Source organism: Lonchura striata, chromosome 17, assembly GCF_050655825.1.
Source record: "Lonchura striata isolate lonStrDom1 chromosome 17, ASM5065582v1, whole genome shotgun sequence".
Lineage (NCBI taxonomy): Eukaryota > Metazoa > Chordata > Aves > Passeriformes > Estrildidae > Lonchura > Lonchura striata.
In genome coordinates, this window is record NC_140719.1 from 10,641,589 (window position 1) to 10,661,844 (window position 20,256).

The window sequence follows — 20,256 nt, forward strand, 5'->3', positions numbered from 1 at the left end:
GGCGATGGCGGCGATGGCGGCGGCGATGGCGGCGGCGCGGCCGCAGCGCGGCCCGCGGGGCTCGGCCGTGCTGGAGCTGCCCCGCGCCCCGCGCTTGGTCTGCGTGGAGTACCCGGGGCTCGTCCGGGATGTCGGGGCCATGCTGCGGACGCTGGGAGGAGAGCAGGGCGTGTCGCGGGTGAGGGGGGCCCGGCGGGGTGAGGAGCAGAGGTGCTCGCTGGGCTGAGGGTGAGGGGTGGTGAGACCGGGCCTGGCTGTGGGTAAGGGGATGGGGGTGAGAGGGGGCCTGGGAGAGCCTCCATGTGGGACCCTCTGTGTGAGTCCTTCCAGCCCAGCAGTCCCCACGCGTGTGGTGGTGTGTGGGTGAAGCCGCTTCCCTGCTGTTCTCCATTAGGGATTCAGGCGGTGTGCAGTAAAATCATGGGATCCCAGAATGGTTTGTGTCGAAAGGGACCATAAAGTTCATTCAGGACACCTTCCACTAGACCAGCCTGCTCTAACCTGTCCCTCCAGGGACGGAGCAGCCACAGCTTCTCTGAGCACCCTGTGCCAGATCCTCCCCACCCTTATAGGGAAGAATTGCTTCCTCGTATCCAGGATATTGTATTTTTAATTTATTTCTTCTTGATCCCCAGGATGTGAGTGGCTGCAGGGGTCGGTGGGGCAGCAGTAATCCCCTTGGGCTGTGAGGGGAGCAGTGTGTGGGGCTGGCACAGGGGCTCAGGCTGTGCGGGTGGCACGCTGACAGGGGCTGTGCCCCCCTTGCTGACAGATCTACGCCGACCCTGCCAAAAGGCTGGAGCTGTATTTCCGCCCCAAGGACCCCTACTGCCACCCCGTGTGTGCCAACCGCTTCCCCACCTCCACCATGCTGCTCAGGGTAAGGAGGAAGACCAGGAAAAAGCAGCAGTTGGACCCCGAGGAACAAAACCAGCCAGAAATCCAGTTTGAGATGGAGATTCTTGGGATTGTCACCACTGTTTACAAATTTCAAGGTAACCCTTGGGATTGTGTGCACGTGGCTTAGAGGTGAGTGTGTTTGATGGGAAAGGGAAGTGTTTCCCCTAAGCAGTTGAGGACTGGAAGGAGAATCAAGTATTGTTACAGCCTCCCTGCTGGATAAACCTTTGCAAAAACTTGCCAGACTCTTGCTCTTGAAAGTTGAGTGTGAGAAATATTGTTGGATTCACAACAAACTTCACAGTGCTTTAACTTTTGTTTCTTACAGGAATGTCTGACTTCCAGTACCTGGCAATGCACTCTGGCCCTGATGGCAAACAAACCTCCATGTATGACAAAGTCCTGATGCTCAAACCAGAGAAGGAAGAATTCTTCAACAGAGATTTACCTCTTTATATCCCACCACCCATTTTCTCACGTCTGGACACTCCTGTGGACTATTTTTATCGCCCAGATATACAGCACAGGTCAGTGCCTTTTCTCATGATACAGCTTTCATGCATTTCACCCTTTTAATTTCCTGCCTTGTGCTGTTTTATCCCTCTTGATTTGCACAACAGAGGCAAAAAAACACCAGAAACTGCCTGTCAGTGGCAACCTCAGCAAAATTCCACTTGAGGATTTGCCAGGTGAGGGGAGCTGGGTATGAGGTGATGATGATGTCTGTCCCAGCTCACCTCAAACAGTGTGGGATGTAGGACTCAGCTCCTGCCTGCTTCCAGAGGGCTGGAGCCAAGGGCAGGGTTTCCAAGGATCGGTGCCATGTGTTCCTGTGCTCTCCTGGCCCCAACTGGCTTTGCCAGAAGAACAATCTGGGAGATCTCCCACAAGAAACATCTTTTGTTTTCTCACTGTCGGCCTTCACTGGCAATTTTAAAGGAAAAAAAAATCTAGACTGAGTTGGTTGTTCCCTCTTGCTTTGCCCCTGTCTCAGAGTGTTGCTGCAGTAGCTCCAGAAGAGCAAATGCAGAGGGTGAAGCCTGTCCAACACATTTCATACGGATCATTCCTGAGTGCTGGAGAGTTTTCTGCCATCCAGGGCAGAGCTCCTCTGTTCAGTGTGCAAATGGATGTAGTATAGAAGTTTGGGGATTTATTTAAATTTAAATTTTCTTTCTTCAGTGGTGCAATGAGAGTCTTTTATGGTACCAGTGTGTGATCAAGGGAGGTTGGGTCAAAGTTAAACCAACCCATTGCTCACCCAGCTGAGTCCCTTTTGTCTTTCCCTGTTCCTTAGGGAGGGATACAACAATCCCCAGGTGTCTGGTGAGAACCTGATTGGCCTCAGCAGGGCCCGGCGCCCACACAATGCCATCTTTGTCAACTTTGATGATGAAGAAATCCCAACTAAACCACTGGATGCTGCTGTACAGAACTGGAAGAAAGTGTGCACCAATCCTGTGGATAAAAAGGTGGAGGAAGAGCTGAGGAAGGTGTGTGCTTTACTCCTGGTCTGACCACTGTCCGGCAGCAAGCTGGGGAGGAAAAACTACATTTTTTTCCTAGAAATTCTTGGTGATTCTAAGTGCCTGATACAAGTGTGAGCAGGTGCTACTGACACTGCTGTGTTCATTTCAATTCTGTAAGTCAAGCTTTGAATCTGTGGCTTAACTCACATTAAGCCCCCGTCACCATCCAATAGCTCATATTGAGGGCCAAAGGCCCTGATATGGACCTGAGTGCACTTGGGAAGCTGCTCTGCTTTTTTGGGAGCCCCTTGCCACTGCTGTGTGTTTGTCTGTGTGTCATTTCAGCTCTTTGAAGTGCGTCCCGTGTGGTCTCGCAATGCGGTCAAAGCCAACATCAGCGTCCATCCAGACAAGCTGAAGGTGCTGCTGCCATACCTGGCCTATTACATGGTGAGTGGCACATCTGTGAGCAAGGGAGCATCACCTGGCTCTTCCTGCTCCTTTACCACTTCTGAGGTCCTGCAACTAAGTACCTGATTTAATTTAATGTAAAGAGAAAGGAACTGCTTTAGAACCAAAGCTGAAGCCAAGGAGGATTCAGTGACTTTGCTAACCACCTCTGCAGGTCAGACACTCCACGTGACTGTTCACCTGGCAGTAGTAGCAGAAGTTTTCCACACAAGCACTTGGCTGTGACCTTGCAGGTTGGTTTGTAAAAGCACACAAATATTTGTGCTTTGATGCTTTGATTGCCAAGTGTATAAATATTGGCATGGCAAGTGAGCAAAGAGCTGGTAAAACAAATATCTTTGGGCAATGAGGGAAAATATTAGAACTTTCCAAGGACCTTGGTACTGAAAGGAGTTGCAACACTGTGGTGCTTTTTTGTAACCATCTTCCCTCATGTGTTTGTGCAGTTAACAGGTCCTTGGAGAAGCTTATGGGTTAGGTTTGGGTATGACCCCAGAAAACACCCTGAAGCAAAGATTTATCAAGTGCTGGACTTCCGAATTCGCTGTGGAATGAAATATGGTAAAAGGGCCCAACCCACAGAGCTGCTCTCTCTGCTTTCTGGTTAATCCTGGTAGTATTTTTCTTTTTATGTGTTTTTCAAACTCTTTTGCCATATTTCTGCTCTGATGAACATGTCACCTTTTGAGCTCCTTCTTTACTGTAGTTCCTTTTAAAACTCCTGTAATACTTTATTCCATAGTATGCAATAGCTCTTTCCTCATTTGGCACATTCTAAACTCTGCCTTTCCTCCTCCATGTGTTCCAAGCACAAGGGGGTGTAGCAGAGCATCGTCCTCCTCACTCAGGGGAGGCACCAAGCAGGAATTCTGGTGCTCACTAAGCAGCTTTTCCTCAAAGAGCTCAGCGTATCCTGCAGGATGCTGGGTCTCAGACCTTGGATGTGGAGTTCCCTGCTCTGATTTTGCAAAGGAGAAGTTTGAGGAAAAGGAGTTTCTGATGCCATATAATAAGTCCATGACAGAGCTGGCATCCACTCACTGACATCAGATCACATTTCCAAGTTAAAGGGTTTTGCTGATCTCTTCTCCCCACCCTGCTAAAGCCAGCATATCCCAAAGATCAGCCTGCCCTTCCCACACCAGGCCTTGTGTTCCTGACTGGGGATATTCTGCAGAGTGCTTGCCCTCAGTTCATGACTGGATTTTGCTTTTCACCTCTAGGTTATGCTGCTACTGACATGCCTGTGAAAGCAAAACGCAGCACGTACAACTACAGCCTGCCCATCACTGTCAAGAAACAAGGTATGCTAGGCCAGAAGGGCTGCCTGGCTCTTCTGCTTCTCTGTTTGCCCCATCCTAGTCACAGGTGGTGAAGGGTCTTCCTGTCTTCTAGCTGAGCCAAAACTGGAGCTTGTGTTCTGGTTATAATGTTGCTGCTGTTAAGCCAGAGTAAAATCTGCTGGGAAGTGTTGTGGGAGTCTGGCTGATCCACAATATTTGTTAGCAGGCAGGAGGCAGTTGTGCAAGTCACACTGGGAATTCAAAATTCACTGATGTGCAGAGAATGGAGGAAGTTCTCTTTTATATGTCAAACGAGAGTAGAAAATGTTAAAATTATGAACAAATGGGCTCTGGAAAAAGCTTCCCAAGTCAGCACTTTTCCTGGGATTGTCCAGTACCATCTCTGAAGAATGAGCAAAGTACATGCTCTGTTGCTGGTTGGTCTGGTTTTGTTGAATCAATAGAGAGAAGTGACAGTCCAATAGGAAAGATGTCTCTTATTAGAACTCTTTGTTTTCCTTTCAGGAAGTCACACTGTTACTGTCCATGACCTGAAACAGGGGCTGGGTTCAGCTGGTACATCTGGGGCAAAAAAGCCCCCCTGCAGCAGGTATAAGCTGAAGGTAAGCATGACTTTTTATACCAAAATCTTGAAATATATCAGTGAAATAGGGATGTTTCCTGGCTTATCAGTCGTCAAGGGATCAGCTGTGAGTGAGTTGATGTGCAAACTCAGGTTTGTCTGGGAAGCTCCTAGTTGGTTATGGCACTATGGAACACCACCTGAGTGTATTTTGTTACATGCTGCAAGGTGGGATTGGTGCTTTCCACCCTCATCTTAGATGCGAGGAATATTTTGCTTCAGTTGATGAAATTGGAACTTGATGGGCAGCGAAGTGCAAAAAAATCACCATGTCTTTATCAGGTCATGCTGCAAAATCCAACAGGGTGGAATAAATAAATAAATGAGTCTTGCTCTTCCTTTTTTTTTGCTAGAATGGAGGCCGTGATGCACTGCTAGGCAGTGACAGGCTGAAGACAGAGCTGCAGGCTGGAGAGGTGCAGTGTGTTCTCTGTAGCAGTGCTGGTGTGACTGTGGCTGCAGGGACACCTTGGGGCATTCCTCATTCAGCTTTATCTTCTGCCACATTCAGATCTATGCCTTAAAACTTGTTTCTCTTGGAAGTACCATATTCTTGAATCAGCCCATCGAAAGTAGTTTCATTGCAGCATAAATGCACATGAATCCTTCTTTCCTCCTCTTAGGAATCCATCTACATTTTCCGAGAAGGAGCCTTACCCCCTTACCGACAGATGTTCTACCAGCTCTGTGACTTAAATGTGGAAAGGTACTGCACTCTGACAGCTGAGTCTTAGAGACAGATTTCAAAGCCTGTTGTTTATTCCCTGTCCATTCACCCCTCTCTCCCTGAGCAGGAACATCTGAGGTATTTGGTTGCTCAATAAAAACAGAAGAGTCTTTTCACACATGAACTTCCTTTCCCATCTGACAATTACCTGGATAACCAACTGTGCTATTCCAGCTCAGTGAAGGGAAATGGAAGTAAAGCAATGTGCCTCATTTGAAACTCACAGCTGAGTGCAGAAGATTAACATTTCCTTCCCTTTTGCTGCTCTTTAGCCTGCAGAAGATCATCCATCGGAATGACGGCACGGAGTCGGAATGCACGGAGCGGGACGGGTGGTGCCTTGCCAAGACGAGTGATGACCTGAGGGATAGCATGTCCCTGATGATAAAGCAGATCATCAGATCCACCAGACCTGGTAAGGATGCTTTGAACGTGAGGATGTTGTCCTTGGCACTGAAAAGTGTTCCTGCATCCTCTGTGTGTTCTCTGGGATGTCGCTCGTGCCAGTGTGGGAGCTGCAGTGGGAATGTGGGTTGGCATTAGGGATGGCTGAGAGTTAAGGTTTTCTATTTCATCTTCCCACCATCAAAAGCCCTTCAGCTTTTAAGTGTCTTCTGCACAGTGATAATCAAGATCTTAATTCTGACATATCTGTTGGTGGCATTTTATTTCTTATTGATACTATTGATTGACCAAGAAGTGAGGAAATTATTTCTTCATGATGCTGGGCCAAAGCAATAATATCCCAGTGAATTGGGTCAGAATGAGGCAGGAGAGGAGGCACAGCAGTGCAGCTCTGCTGCTGTTCTACTCTTCTTCCTGGAGTGTGGAGAGGGATTGCTCTGGGCTTGATCAGATTCTGTTAAGATGTGCAATATTTGCTGTGCGCCTGAGGCTGCTGCTTTCCTCTCACATGTTCTGGGAACTCAATTGCAAATGCTCCCAGGTTGCACTGAGAGGCATCACAATATCTTTCTTTCTTCCCAATTTAAGCTCTTTTCTCAAATACAACAAGCAGTGAAGATGGCAAAGAACAGCTGGCATATGAGTCTGGAGAGGATGAGGATGATGAAGAGGAGGAGGAAGAGGACTTCAAGCCTTCTGATGGGAGTGAAAATGAAATGGAGACAGAAATTCTGGACTATGTGTGAACTCAGTGAGCAGTGTGGCTGCTGTGGACAGAACTGTCTCTGCTCTTGCTCCTTGAGAGCCAAGGGTTGAGGATCTGGGAAAGCAGAGCTTGTACTAAGCTGATGATGTTCTCTCTGCACTGACTGCTGGTGGGCAGCATTCTGGATGTTTGGGAGCCACTGCCTGCATTTTCAGAATTGCTGGCTGAGAAACCCTCCAGCAAGCTCAATGAATTCCCAAGAGCAAGCCCAGAATCCAAACCAGCTGGTAACACCAGAATATGGGAGAAGCTGCATTTCCAGATCTCTCCATGTGTGGGAGTGCACTCTCTCCAGGTTGGTGGCCATGTGGAAAATAGAAAAGGTGCCTGAGGAGATGCTGGGAGAAGAAGCAGCCTAGTGCTGCTGGAGTCCCTAGGACAGGTTTTGCTTGTCCAGAGGGAGTGAAAATACTGAGCCATGCCTTCAGCACTGAGCCTCGCTGAAAATAAAGCCAGCAGGAAAATACACTTTCTGGCCGTGAATAATTCCCTTCCTGGGGTGTAGTGTTTGTTGTCCTCATTACCTGATGCACTTCTCAGGTGTCTTGACTTCCCCAACTAGCAGTTAGCAAGGACTGGAGGCAGCTGGCAGAGGGGCAGAGCTTCAGGTGTACAGAATGCCACTGCCAGCTGCATTGTTCCCACCGAATGAAAGCCCCAAAAATTAAAGTGCTACTGGCATTTTCTAGATGTGCATTCCCCACTGTGTTGTGCGCACACCTGAAAGCCAAGCTTTCTTTTTTAAAGGGAGTTAAGACCTCCTCCTGTAACCCCCTGTGGGCCGTTACAGTTGCTTTTACAGCTGTTACTTGTAACACAAGTGGCAAGAAAACCCAACAAATTAGAAATGGAAAATGCAACAGTGTCAATTCACAAGTTCATTTCAAAATTGACCCGTTGTTCCTCAGCCAAAAAGCCTGTTTTTCAAAACAAGCTTCAACCCACCAGAGTGAACATAAAGTATGTACTCCCCCACAGTCAGGTCCATCCCTCTTTCTCCAGGAAGGTGCTGCCATTTTGGGGAAGGAGGACAGGACAAGCCCTGCCTTGGGGCAGAGACCTTTGAGCATCAGTATTTTATTGCAAAGACTAATTACATTGCTGTGTACAAGTCACACCGGGCAGTGTGCTCCTTCATTGAAGTGGTACAAAATACAGACGGTACAGCCAGTGCCCGGTGGCACCGGCGAGAGGGGAGGGGACAGTCCCAGGGTGGGCAGGCACGGAGCAGAGGGAACACCCTCCCAGGGGTGCTGGTGCCCAGGGGAAGGGGCTTTGGGCAGGGGGGAGGCAGGAGGCTGCCCGTGCGTCAAGGAGCCAGGAGCTCCCATCATGTGCATCGTGGGCCACGCTCACACCCACACAGCCTCTTCCCCTGCAGCCCCAGCCCCTGGAGTGTGGTCCCTGTCCTGGAGCAGGGGAAGGCACCGCAACCACCCAGGAACTCTGAGGGATGGGAAACGGGAAAGACCTGCTGGAATGACGCGCTTAAAAAACAGACATGGAGGCAGGAGCAACAAAAGGTCCCCCTTTGGTTAGTGTTTCTTACAATGATTAAAACAAGCATGTCTGCCCCTGCTTGAGCAATTAGTGGTAGAGAATTTGGGAGGGGGGGCTGGCAGGGTGTGCACCCCTTGAGCACAGCAGAGCAATGCTGCTGCTGGTGCCAGTGTCCCTCCCAGCAGCCTTAAATACCAGGGGGGCACAGGACAGGGACTGGGCTGCAGGGGCAGGGGGAGGCTGGATTAGTAAAATGTACAAGTTTGCCTCTTCTATTTACAACCAATAAATACTGAAAAAAAAAAAAAAGAATCAGTAAACTTTTTTTTATACAAAAAAAAAAAAGTCTCATTGCTGCTTCTCCCATGGTCAGTGTTTGAAAAAGTCCGGTTAAAGCCCAAGGTGAGTGGCACTTTCTGTGGGTCAGGCAGTGGCAGCTGGGGCACCTGGAGCACCCTGGGCTCTCTGGCCCCTCACGTGCCCACACAGACCCGAAGTCTCTATTTACACAGTTTCAGACAGAACTTTGCTCTCCTCCTCCTCAGGCTGGCAGCGCTGGGGGCATGGCCTGAAGCTCCCCCTCGGCAGAAGAGACACTGGCATTTGATCTTTGGTGCAAGTTTGAACTGGCCCAGTCCAGCTGGAGGATGTGCTGGATGGGGAGAGGAGCGAGACCACGCAGACTTCCAGCTGAGGAGAGCACGAGGCACCCACTCCATCATGGCACAGCCACAGGCTCCTCCACGGGGCTCAGCACTGGTGCAGGGCTGCATCCTTCCAGCTCACCTCCCAGCCCAGGGCATCCGTGGCTTCTCCCCAGGGAAGAGACAGGCAGAGCTGTGCGGTGGTGGCAACGCCAGTGATCCCAGGGAGGACAGACATGGAGGTAACACTGGGAAAGCTGGGAAGGAGGCTTGGCAGCCCCTTCCAGGGTGATGGTGGCTCCTGCTCTGCTCTGTCACACACAGCCCCTCTGCAAGTCACTGCTCCTCGGCTCGCTCAGACACAAGGCACCTACGGCAGAGGCGGGCTCCAGCTCTGGGCTGGCTGGGCTGGCCGAGTGTCGCACCGTGGAAGGTTAAAAAAGCAAAACAAAACAAAAAATAGACAAATCCCCCCCCACTGCTGCCTTCTTGTGTAGAAAAAAAGACCTGATTGGAACGGGGGCTTGTGCAGAGAGAGGCAGAGGCTGACACCAGTTGCCAAACTCTCAGCTCTGGGTGTGGAAGGGAGGTGCACGGCCGTCGCCCGTGGGTGAGGGTCACTCCTCCGCCCTGCAGGGCAGCACAAGGACCGGCCACAGCCAAGCCTGGAGCAGCTGCCCCCAAGGCCCCGTCGGTGATGGGTGGCAGTGGGGCTGAGGCTAGAAGATGCCCTTGGCGATCTTCAGGCCTTTCTGCTTCATCCTGGGCAGGGTGGAGCTGGAGCCGTGCTTGATCTTCACCCCCTTGGAGAAGCCCCGCTTCTTGAGCACAAAGTCATAGTTGGCAGCGGAGTTCATGGCGTAGAAGACATTGGCGTTGTCAGGGATCTTCAGCTCTGGAAGTGAACAAGGATGAGGGTCAGTCAGGTGCCCTTTCCTTGAAAAGGGACCAGAGTGGGGCTAAGGTTTGTCTCCCACTGCTGGGACATCTCTTGCTGTCACCTCTCATTCCAGCTGCAGCCTGGTGCTGCCCAGGCCGCAGGGCTGCATGGCCCCAGGAAAGCCCCCACACCCCAGCACACACACACACCTCTCTCCTCTGAGATGATCTGGACAAGCTCATAGTCTTCAGGCCGGTCCCCATCCAGGTTGTGTTTGGCCATGGCCTTGCGAATAACCACGGGGGTCTTGTCCTGGCTTGTCACCTGTGAGCACAGAGTGCTGTGAGCTCAGAGCACTGCTAAAGCCTCCCACTCCTCCCAAAATGTGCCGTGCCCATATCCAAAGAGGACAAGCCACCCACCCCTCCCCGGTGCTTCCCTGGGGATGTGACTAACCAGGATGCTCTTATACATGTTGCCGTTGTCCACAGCCAGGCTGACTCGGATGATGCAACAGTCGTCGACCTGCTGGTTGTAGAGGGGCAGCGAGAGTGAGGAGTAGCTGGAGATGCCGGAGACCGAGCGCTTGTGTGTGCGGGAGGCCGTCACCGGCGTGGAGGAGACGGAAGAGGAGGAGGCACTGCTGGAGCCTGAGCCGATGCCTGACGTGTCCAGGGAAGAGAGGGAGGTGGATTCCCAGAACTGGAGGGCAGGGAGGAGAGGGGATGCGGAGGACACAGTGGGTTTAGCTTCTCCATCGGCCACAGACGGGGCGTACCAGCGCTGGGGGAGGGAGGCCAGAGGGATCTCACTGACCTGTGACAACGGGGGACCGACACAACTACAGCCACCGAAGGCACGGGAGCCTTGCCGTGCTGCCGGAGCAGCCAAGGGCAGGGGCCTCCCGAGCAGCCCCCGGGCCCCCCGCCTGCTCCCCCCCCAGCCCCAGCGCCAGGGCAGAGGTGGGACAGTCCCCACACGATGGCCACAGTGGCCCTGGGACCCCTGGAACCTGAAAGCTGCCACGTACCTTCTTCTCCTGGCAGTCGGGGGACTCGGGGATGAAGCTGATGTTGATCTCCTCGACGTCAGAGCTGCTGGAGCCGGCGGAGGTGACACTCACCGAGTCAGTGGTGTCCCCACTGCACAGGTACTGCCCACACTTGAGCTGGTCAAAGGATTTCGAGTGGGAGCTGCCGCTGGCACAGGGCTCGGTGCTCGGTGGCTGCCGGCTGCCAGGAGAGAGGCGAGGCAGGTGAGAAGGGAGCAGGGTGAGGGTGCATTTGGCTGGCAGGACAGCAGCCATGCCCGCCTGCTCCCCTGCAATGTCCAGCCAGAGACGCCCCACACCAGCCCCCACCTCCCACCGGGGACTCACTCGCTCCATCTCTTGATGATGCCTGTGTTTTTCTTGGCCTTCAACGTGTTGCTGGCTGACTCTGACAGTGGCTCAATCTCACACGACAGCCCATAGCTGGCAGGGGAGAGAGGAGGGTTTGAGCTCCCTGTGCTGCCACCAGGTGTGAGGGAGGCAGAGCAGAGAAGGGGAGCACTGAGCAGCTGCTGCTGTCAAAGGAAATGAGTGGTGGGACCTCCCGAGGCACCAGCACAGCCCCAGACCACTCTCACTCACCTCTCGGCCTCGCTGAGCCGCTCCAGGCTGTGGAACCACTCCACGAACTGGTCCTCCTGTGTGAAGCTGTAGTTGTTGCAGGCTGACTGGAGCAGCTTGATCTGTGCAATGACTTCGAATTCCTGCAGCAAATGGAAGCCATGAGACCAGAATCTCCTCCCCCAAAACTGAAGAGCACAAAGGAAAAAAAGGAGAGGGATCAAGCCCAAAGTGACTGGCACAGCCTGTGATTGCACCAGGCCAGGGCAAAGCTCTCACCTTCCTTCTCTTCTCAAAGTTGATCAGCCCACCCTGGAAAAGAAAGGGATGAAGGTCAGTATGGAGCAGGCAGAAGAATATTGCTCCCTCCCCTATCTATCTCTGTCTTGCTGCCACTGCAGTGCGAGTAACCCTGCTGAGAAAAAGCAGCCCATTTCCTTGGGATAGAGGTGGATGGGCAGAGTTAGATATGGGATGTGGTGTGGGATGCAGGATGTGCAGTGTGGGATACAGGATGTGGTGTGGGATACAGGACACAGGGAGGGACCAGCCTTCCTTTTATCAGCCCAGGCTCTGGGAGGAAGGGGAGGACAGGGAGGAGGTACTTACATCCAGGAAATCCTTCATGGCCGTGTCCAGCATCACCAGGTCTGTGAGGAAGGTGCCAAGGTAGGGAATGGTGCCCTGCATCACGCCCTGTGGGGACAGAAGGGACAGTGGGGTCAGCAGAGGGGGGACCAGCCCAGGCAGCTGCTGGGGACAGGGCACAGGGACAGCCCTGCCAGCCTCACCATCTCTCGCTGCTGCTGCTGCCGCTTCTGAGCCCTCTTTGGGTTGATCTCCAAGGTGGCAAATTTGGATGTGCCCTCCTGGATGGTGGGGAGAGGTGGGATCAGCACAGGTGGGAAATGGCACTATTACCTATTAGCTAAAATTCACACCCATTTTCATTCATATAACTTTCATGGTAGGAAAGAGGAAGAAAGCAAAGCTTTTTCATGGCTCACAGAGAGGAGAGCCTTAGCAGATAGGAACTGCTGCTCATTTCTGTATAAATGCCTCCCTAATGGGATGTTTTGTTCCCTTCTGTATTTTGTTTCCTCTCAGTCCCTAAACCAGAGCTAGACTGGGATCTGTGGAGAAGCTCCACATACAATAAAGAGACAGTTTTGCTGCAGCCTTTCACCAACTCCACCACGCCTCCCGGAATCAAGAGGACTTTGCTCTGGCCTGTTAACATGCAGCTGCCTCTGGGGACAAGCTATCACCTGGTGTTCTGGATCCCATCCCAGTGCTTATCTGTTCCCTCAATTGATTTCCCAGCTCGAAGTAGCAAGTTTTGGGTGGAGAAACAGAAATTCCAGCCTTGGTCTGAAACCCCTGCGTGTTCCCCAGACTCAGCACACCCTGCCTGTGACTCCAGCAGCTCAGCCAGGGCTTCATCCCTGTGGCTGGAACGCCATGGAAACCTGAGCTGCCTGCCAGGAACAGGGCAAGGTGGGTCCTCCTTCCCCCTACCTTGATGAGAAGCTCCCGGCTCAGCGAGTGGTTGTTCTCGTCGGAGAAGATCTCTGAGAGCTCATGGAAGGTGCGGAAGCTCTCCCTGCACAGAGGCAACAAGGGGAAAAGTCAACAATGCTGCCACGCTGGGATTTCCTCCTTGGGCTCTCTTCTGCTCACCCTAATGACCCCAGTTATGCTCAGCTCCTTGCTGGCTGGGAGCTATTCCAAGGTGTTCCACACGGAACAGTGAGGTGATGATGCTTTTATTTCCTCACCCTCCTGAGGTCCCTGACACCTCACACTGGTCCCTGGGTTTTGGGCACGCTCCAGGAGGCAATGCTGGAGCTGAGGTGATCCCATTGGCACATTCAAGTGCCACAGCATGTTCTTCCCCTTGGAAGCAGCCCTGGAGCAGCTCCTTACCGCAGGACCTCGTCCCAGGTCTTCTTCAGCCGGTGCACAGCGTTGCACTGCAGGGCCGAGAGGATGGCTCGGAGGGAGGAGAAGTTCTTCAGGATGCGGCACTCCTGAGGGCAGACAAGGAGATAACAGGATTTGGATGAAAAAAAAGCTGGAGCATCTGCTGATATTCCAGCAGGGCAAAAGCTCATCCCTTGGGTGGAGGTGGGAGGGGAGCTGTCCTACCCGAGCCACTTCGATCCACCGCTCCACCACCTTGGCCCTCTGCTGTGGCTTCAGGGACCTGTCCCCGAGACAAGTGGCGATGACACAGTTGGCCACACTGTTGAACTGGGAGACCGTGGCACGGATGGTGGGGGCCAGGTGCTCTTTGCCCTTCTTGTCCCTCTGGGACCAGATACAGCCCAGGCAGTGGTAAGGCACCACTTTCTTGAACAGCTCCTGGAGGATAAAGGGATGGAGAAGGGCTACTTTGTGTTCTCCTGGGAGAGAACAGGCCAGGAGGAAAAAGGGATGGGAAGAGCCAAGCCCATGCCCAGAGCACCACTGACCCAGCTGGTGGGTGACTACTCACAGCATCCATCAGTGTGAACTGCTCTGCCACCATCTCTGGAGAGAAGGAGAGGAAATCTGGCTTCCCATCCCCAACCCCGTTCTCGTCCACCAGCTGGAAGGTGCAGCTGCCGTGGTCCACAGCTGCAGGAGACAAAGGTGAGGCTGAGCACTGCAATGCCCACACCAGCCCCCTGCAGACACCCACACCCCACCTCCCAGGCTCTCCTTTCCCATCCGGCTTCGCACCTCCAGCAACAAGGCTCAGATAAAAGGACAGTCATTTTAAACCTGGGTGCAAGTGTCTTCAGAGGATTAAAGGCAGATTAGCTAATCCATTTAGAAATGCCACTCCTGCTGCAGCTGGATTGGCTTCCCAGGGATCCCCCCATGTAAACAGAGTTCACGAGTGTTCAGTGGCTCAAGTTTTGGAGACCCTCTGGGCCAACCAGCAGCATTCCCTCCACCTGCAGCCCCCAATGACCCTACAAGCCAGGGGAGGAGCCCACCTTCAGCCTCGGCCTCGCTCTGCTCCTGCTGCTGGAACTGGGCCAGCAGGATGCGGGCACGGCGCTCCAGGTCGGAGCCGGGGATGTTGTGGCGCACGTAGGAGATGAGCTGCTTGAGGCAGGCAAAGTCGGGGGGCTTGCGGAAATCCTCTGAGTACTGGTCCAGCCAGGCCCCCAGGATGGAGGAGATGGTGCTGCAGGAAGGGGGAAAACACAGGTAAAGACGATCAGGTGCCAGGAGAAACCTGTGTGCACCCCCACAAGCCCAGGAGCGGTGCTGGGATGACACATCCTTCCCAAAGAGCTGCCAGCAGAGCCAGCACAGCTCAGGCAGACTTACTTCTTCAGCTCCATCCTCTCGTCCACAGTGTGCCTGGCGTGGTCCCCATTTGCCTGCACGTGGAGTTTGCCATACCTGGTGGGGCAGAAGGGAGGCAGTGAGCACCCTGCACTCAGCTGCCTCTCAGAGCAGCCTTTTCTCATCCACATCACCCCCAGCTCTGCCACAGGGCCAGGATGAACCTGCTACACAGTGTCCTGCTCCCTCCTTCTGCCACAACCTCCCTGTTACAGGAAAAGGGAAGCAGGCAGCACTGGCCACCTCACTGGAAGAGCTCCAGCTTTCCAGGAAGTTGTGTCCTCCCTGCCCTGTCCCAAAACCCACACGCTGATGGAGCTGGGAGAAGCCACCAAACCCCCAGGGCATTAGAGCAGAAGGTGCTGGGGCTTTCCTGGCCACCCCCAGCTGTTTTTTGGGCCTCACCTGTTAAGCAGCAGGTCCAGCACTTGCTTGGTGGTGGCGAAGGCCCGGTAGGTGCACAGGAAGATGGTGACATAGGTGGAGTCATTGCCCTTGAAGGCTGAGACCAGGTACTCCACCAGCTTCTCCAAGGTCCCGGCTTTTATCGTCCGCACCTTGCACGTCTCGTAGAGGTTTAAGGCTGACTCATTCTCAAACTGCCAGGACAGGAGCAGAAGTCAGTGGGCTGGGTAAATTCAGACACCATCAAGTGCAAAATGTTCCAAGCAGCTTCACAAGTTCAGGTCTAGGCTGGGATCCTCACAGAGCCTGAGGCTCTCCTGGCTGGGAGTGGAAAGCTGAGTCTCCTCACACAGCAAACACCAGCAACACAGCTGAGAAGATCTGAGCACTTGGGAAACCCCAGGAAAGGCCTCAGAGCTGCCAAAATCTAGAAACAATTTAGGAGTTGCCCTATTTTTCCAAACAGGGCTGCAGATTGTTTCACCTATACCCCTTCCCATGCAGCAGAAGGCAACAGGTGCTCCCACTCCCTGCTCCCAAATCAGTACATGATTCCCAAGGCAGGAAACATCTGAATCCTCCCCTGTGGCAGGAGGAGCCCCCAGCTTACCCCCAGCCAGCGCTGCCCTTTGTTGGCCGTGTGATGGAGCTGCACTTTCCGGAGGGATATGCTGTAGATCACACCATCCTCCAGCTCTTCTCCAATCTCCTGTGTGGAGCTCTGCATGGAAAGACAAGATACACCATGAGATAAGGAGAGCAAAACGTGGCAGAGATGCTTTTGTGGCTCCTGCGAGGGATCCCAGCAAGCCAAAGGCAGCAGCTGGCTGGCAGTGAGTCTCCCTCGCCTGCTCAGAAATGCAAACCAGGTGTCACCAGTGTGTCTGGCTGGCTGAGCCTGCCCACAGTGGAGCCAGGACTTTGGGAAGCTGCTGTTGGTCTGTCCCACATTCCCTGGCTCCATGTCTCAGCCCTTCAGCAAAGCCAGGCTGTGCCAGTGCAAGTTGGGACCCCTCACAAGGCAGGGAAAGGGACAGTGACAGCACAGCCCCGTGCCCAGCCCTGGCTGGTCCCCTCCCCAAGCCTCTGCCTCTCCTGTGAGGTGACATTGTCTCCTGGTCTGAGCAGCCTCAGTGATCTGAACCAAGCACCCTGGTGCACTTCCCTAATAAATAATCCCTGTCAAACCAAGCTGCCCACAGCACGAGGCAGAAATCCAAAGCTCAAACTGAGGGGAAATCCCAGAGATCTGCACCAGGGTGGGATCAGGCACAGCCAGGACCAGTCTGGGCACAGGGTTCAGGCACCTCTGGGTGACAGGCACCGAGCTGTGAGGCTCCCATTTGTGCTCTGGAGGATGGAGAGCACCAACAATTTGGTGAGGAAAGGGGTGATGCTTCTCAGAGCAGATCCCCAGGCACACGACTCCCCCAGCACCACACACCAGCACGGGCTCAGCAGCAGCTCCAGCCCCACAAGGACAGTTTGGTTCCCTCCTCCTCCTCCTCCCTAACCACGCTCTGCTGAGTCAGTGCCTCCCTTAAGAAGATTTATCCAGATCCTTTTAAACACTGCAGGGATCTCCCCCGCCCTCCATCCCCCTCACCAAATGGCAGGACGTGGACAAACACATGCCAAAACCCACAGCTCAGCAGAAGGAGAAAATGCCCGAAAGCAGTAAGCTGGTTAGAGAGGGAGTGACCATCTCTGGGACACAGAACTGAGGGGACAAACCTCTCCTGCCAGAGCCAGCCCTCATCTTTCCCTACAACTGCCCCTCAAAGAGCCCTGAGCATTGGCAAGAACTGACAGCATTGACACAGAGCTCACGGAGGAACAAAGTGCCATGAAAGGATTTAGGATGGAGCCCCAGAAGTGATGCTGCTCCCTGCAAATATCCTCCCCAAAACTGTCCTGTGAACATGGGGACAGCCACAGCCAGGCTCAGAAGAGGCTGCACACCTCAGGAGACAGGAACAGAACACCTGAGCTGATGGATCCCACGTGCACCCAAACGCTCTTGAAGCAGCCTCCTTTATCAGCAGCACCACAGCAGCACTCACTGCTCTGCTCTCACACCCTGCTCCAGCCACGGGCTTGTTCCTCTCAAGGAATCAAGGCAGGGAAGCACAGCCAGCCCAGAGACTAAGGGGAAGCTTGAAAAAAGCTTCTCATTCATGGCTGTGATGAATGAGGGCAGAGAATCCCCCTGGGCAGGGTTACTGACTTTTTCACTTTCTGCTGAACCTGCTTTTCTCACTTTGTGCCAGACTATGGGGAGGTTTGGTTTGCTGAAGTTCAAGGAGTTGTGAGGCTCTGCTGTGAACATCAGGAGCCTCTCCCAGGGTTCACTGAGCAACCCTGAGAGCACCCACACGAGGCAGCAGACACCAAACCTCCTTCCTGGCACCTGCCTCTGTCCCTCTCTTGTTCTGTGCTCTGGGATAAATTATGGCACAAATTGTGTTCAAGTACACTGCCCTGGGGACTGGCACAGCCTTGGGAGAGGCTGCCAGCACAGCTAAAGCTTTGTGTTCACTCTGGATCAACCATCTGCACTCACAGCACCTAACCAAGCTGGCCTTCTTCCACCTTTGGATGCTGTTTCCAACAAAAAAAAAAAAAAAAAAAAACCCAAAAAACAAAGAAACAGCAACAACAACAAAAAATACAAAAAAAAAAAGCCATGGAAATACTTCCCAATTTGTCCAAGGCTCTTTCCCAGCCTTCATCACCCAACCTGCATGTCAGCCTCACCCCTGTGTACCTCCCATTTAAGCTGAGAGGAAAGCTCTGGGTCCAGCAGGACCAGAGCCCTGTATAGTCTAACTCAGAAAAGATATTTGGCTGGGCAGTTGTAAACCCCAGATGAAAATATCAAGAAAAATCAGATGCTTGCTGACATGCAATTAAATTCATAAATTAAATCATATGGGAGGAAAAAACCACCTCAGGATCAACCCATGAATCATTGGCAACTGCTGTGCAACTACAGTGGAAAGTATTGCCACAACTGTGCAGGGTTTCCACTCTGCATTTCACGTCACGTGCAGGGGATACACCCCATTCTGCTGTGCAGAAAAGCAAATTTCATTTCCTTCCCATATCCAAGACTCATTCATTTTTTGCCTTGCTGACTCGTGCGATATCCCCCAAAGTTCCCCCTTTGCAAACCACACACGAAGGCCGTGGCTTCCCAGCGGTCTGCAGGCTCCTGCCAAGAGCCAGGAGAGCTGCTACACTGGGACATTCTAAAATTTGGCTATTTATATTCCATGTGAGCTTCCTCTTTCCTCCGGCTGCTCCTCCGAGATGCTGATTGTGCATTCCGCACACGTTGGTTAAAAACCAGCCCAAAGCAAAAAAGCAGCAGCAGGACAGAGCCAAAAGAGTCTCTCATTCCAACACCTGCACCAAGCACACGTTTCTCCCCTTGCAGGTGAGGAGATGAGCTGGGAGCAGGGACAGACCCAAAACCTGGACCTGTGGTTGATGTTTGTGCTGGCCAGCCAGAATCCTGCACTTGCTCCAGGATTTCCAGCGACTCAACCAAAGCTGAATGCCTTCAAAATGGTCTCTAAAGAGATGAGTGCTGGTAAATACTGCAACAGTCACTGCTCCCCACTGCCTGCCCTGCACATCTGCTGGAATTTTCTGCCCCTCAGAAGAAGGGAACATGAGTCAGGCTCAGCCAAGCCAACACACAAACCCTCCTCCACCTCAGCCTGAGGGTGAGACACGGGTGATCAGCCCCTTCTGTTGGCACAAGGGATGAACCCAACAGGCCCAGGCAGTGCTTCAAACATCTGCAACGAGATTTGATGGTTATGGCATCTGCACCTTCCACCAAATTCATACAGGTGAGACCCAGAGGCCCAGAAAGTGAGGTCCAACACATTTCAGGATGGGCACCAAGAAAAGGGAATATACAGAAAAATGAAGGTTTGGTTTGCTTCCTCCAGCTCAGTGTGCAATCCTGGTCCTCTGCACGCATCAAGAAAAAGGCCTGTGGCTGGAGGGGCACAAGGAAAAGCCACATGTTTAACTCTCCCCAGTTGTGCAGAGCAGAGGCTTTTGCAGAAGCAGCCGTGAGTGAACTCTGCAGGAGTTCATCCCCTGAAATATGAAGCGGGAGCCTGCACCAGATGGCTGCCCTGGGCCTGGGGACTGCCTCTTCCAATTGCAGCCAGCCCTGGAGCTCCCACTGATGGTTCAAAGCTTTTGTGACTACACCAGGGAGGAATTCCTGCTCCGTGCAATAAACTCTTCTGCTCTCTGGTGAATGTTCTTGTACTCGGCGTGGTGTCAAGCCCCACGTCTTCACACAGAGGATTAATAAGGAGCTCTAAGATGCAGCCAAGGTTTGTGAGCCTGGAGGAAGGGTGTGAGGGACCCTGAGAGCCAGGCAGAGAGCAGCAGCAGCAGCAGCAGGGACTTTGCCTTCGGCTCTTCCCAACAGATGAAAGGAGGGGAAAATGCAAAAACCAAACAGCAAAGCAAAACATTGGCTCAGGCTCTGCATTTTGGAAAGTGTTTGAGCTCAGTCACTAAGGTGGTTCTAGTAAAACAGGAGCAAAATGCAGGATTAAGTGTGAGCATGGCAGCATCCCCACACTTACACACAGACAATTACCCAACAATTACCAGGTCTTAAGAGCTCTGGTCCCACGTGCCCCAGGTTAGTGCACAGGCCTCCAAAGGCACAAAAATAATGAACTGTTAGTGGAAAAAGGCATTAATTTCAGCACACATGGAGGAGGCACAACTGCTAAAAGTGCTTTTGCTGATGCTCTCTGGACCACAGCTGGTTTAACAATCAAGATATTTGTGTTACTCTGCTCCCTTTTCTGTTGAGTTACACAAAACGCCTGTTCTACAGACAGGTACAGAGCAGCACGGTGAGATTTCAAAGGGGCTGCTGCTACCAGCCACAAGAGAGGAGCAGACACTAACCCTGCCCGTGGGAAGCCAGGAATGCGTGCCTGATGGGAATTAACAGTCCCACTGGCTAAGGAGGCAAGAAAAGGCAGAGCTGAGCCTCGGAGACGTCACCAGGGGTTTCCCATTGAAGCTCTGTGCTTGCACAAGCTCAAAAGAACCCGGTGGAAGGTGGTAAAACCAGAAACAGCAAGTGGGGGTTTGGCCTTTACAACCTTCTCAGAATGATCCCTTCCCACTAGCAATGGGAAATGGGCCTGTCTGGGAACGA

At 52.8% G+C, this 20,256-nt stretch overlaps 2 protein-coding genes across 10 annotated transcripts in view; one reads left to right on the top strand and one right to left on the bottom strand.

The window, feature by feature from the left end:
• Positions 1-6: 6 nt before the first annotated feature.
• GTF3C5 (general transcription factor IIIC subunit 5) lies at positions 7-7,132 on the top strand. Its single transcript, XM_021543551.3, has 11 exons — positions 7-178; positions 773-995; positions 1,229-1,427; positions 2,198-2,393; positions 2,715-2,819; positions 3,287-3,401; positions 4,064-4,144; positions 4,649-4,746; positions 5,390-5,472; positions 5,766-5,908; positions 6,487-7,132. Exons 1-11 carry the CDS (start codon positions 14-16, stop codon positions 6,642-6,644), a joined length of 1,566 nt encoding a protein of 521 aa, XP_021399226.3. The 5' UTR covers positions 7-13; the 3' UTR covers positions 6,645-7,132.
• A 593-nt stretch (positions 7,133-7,725) lies between these two features.
• Positions 7,726-20,256, bottom strand: part of RALGDS (ral guanine nucleotide dissociation stimulator) — a 56,722-nt gene continuing 44,191 nt past the window's right edge. For 3 of the 9 annotated variants that reach the window (XM_085593937.1, XM_085593936.1, XM_021543550.3), the window contains exons 2-18: positions 15,658-15,768; positions 15,048-15,241; positions 14,625-14,699; positions 14,285-14,478; positions 13,798-13,919; positions 13,449-13,664; positions 13,227-13,330; positions 12,819-12,903; positions 12,092-12,169; positions 11,910-11,996; positions 11,580-11,612; positions 11,322-11,443; positions 11,067-11,162; positions 10,719-10,920; positions 10,145-10,390; positions 9,898-10,012; positions 7,726-9,703 (exon numbers count right to left, since the gene is read on the bottom strand). In XM_085593937.1, coding sequence (XP_085450063.1) covers positions 9,528-9,703; positions 9,898-10,012; positions 10,145-10,390; positions 10,719-10,920; positions 11,067-11,162; positions 11,322-11,443; positions 11,580-11,612; positions 11,910-11,996; positions 12,092-12,169; positions 12,819-12,903; positions 13,227-13,330; positions 13,449-13,664; positions 13,798-13,919; positions 14,285-14,478; positions 14,625-14,699; positions 15,048-15,241; positions 15,658-15,768 — 2,256 coding nt within the window. In that variant the 3' untranslated portion in view covers positions 7,726-9,527. Of the gene's footprint in view, positions 9,704-9,897; positions 10,013-10,144; positions 10,505-10,718; positions 10,921-11,066; positions 11,163-11,321; positions 11,444-11,579; positions 11,613-11,909; positions 11,997-12,091; positions 12,170-12,818; positions 12,904-13,226; positions 13,331-13,448; positions 13,665-13,797; positions 13,920-14,284; positions 14,479-14,624; positions 14,700-15,047; positions 15,242-15,657; positions 15,769-20,256 lie in introns of all 9 variants that reach the window. The other 6 variants (XM_085593935.1, XM_085593933.1, XM_021543549.3 and 3 more) reach the window with 2 other exon arrangements.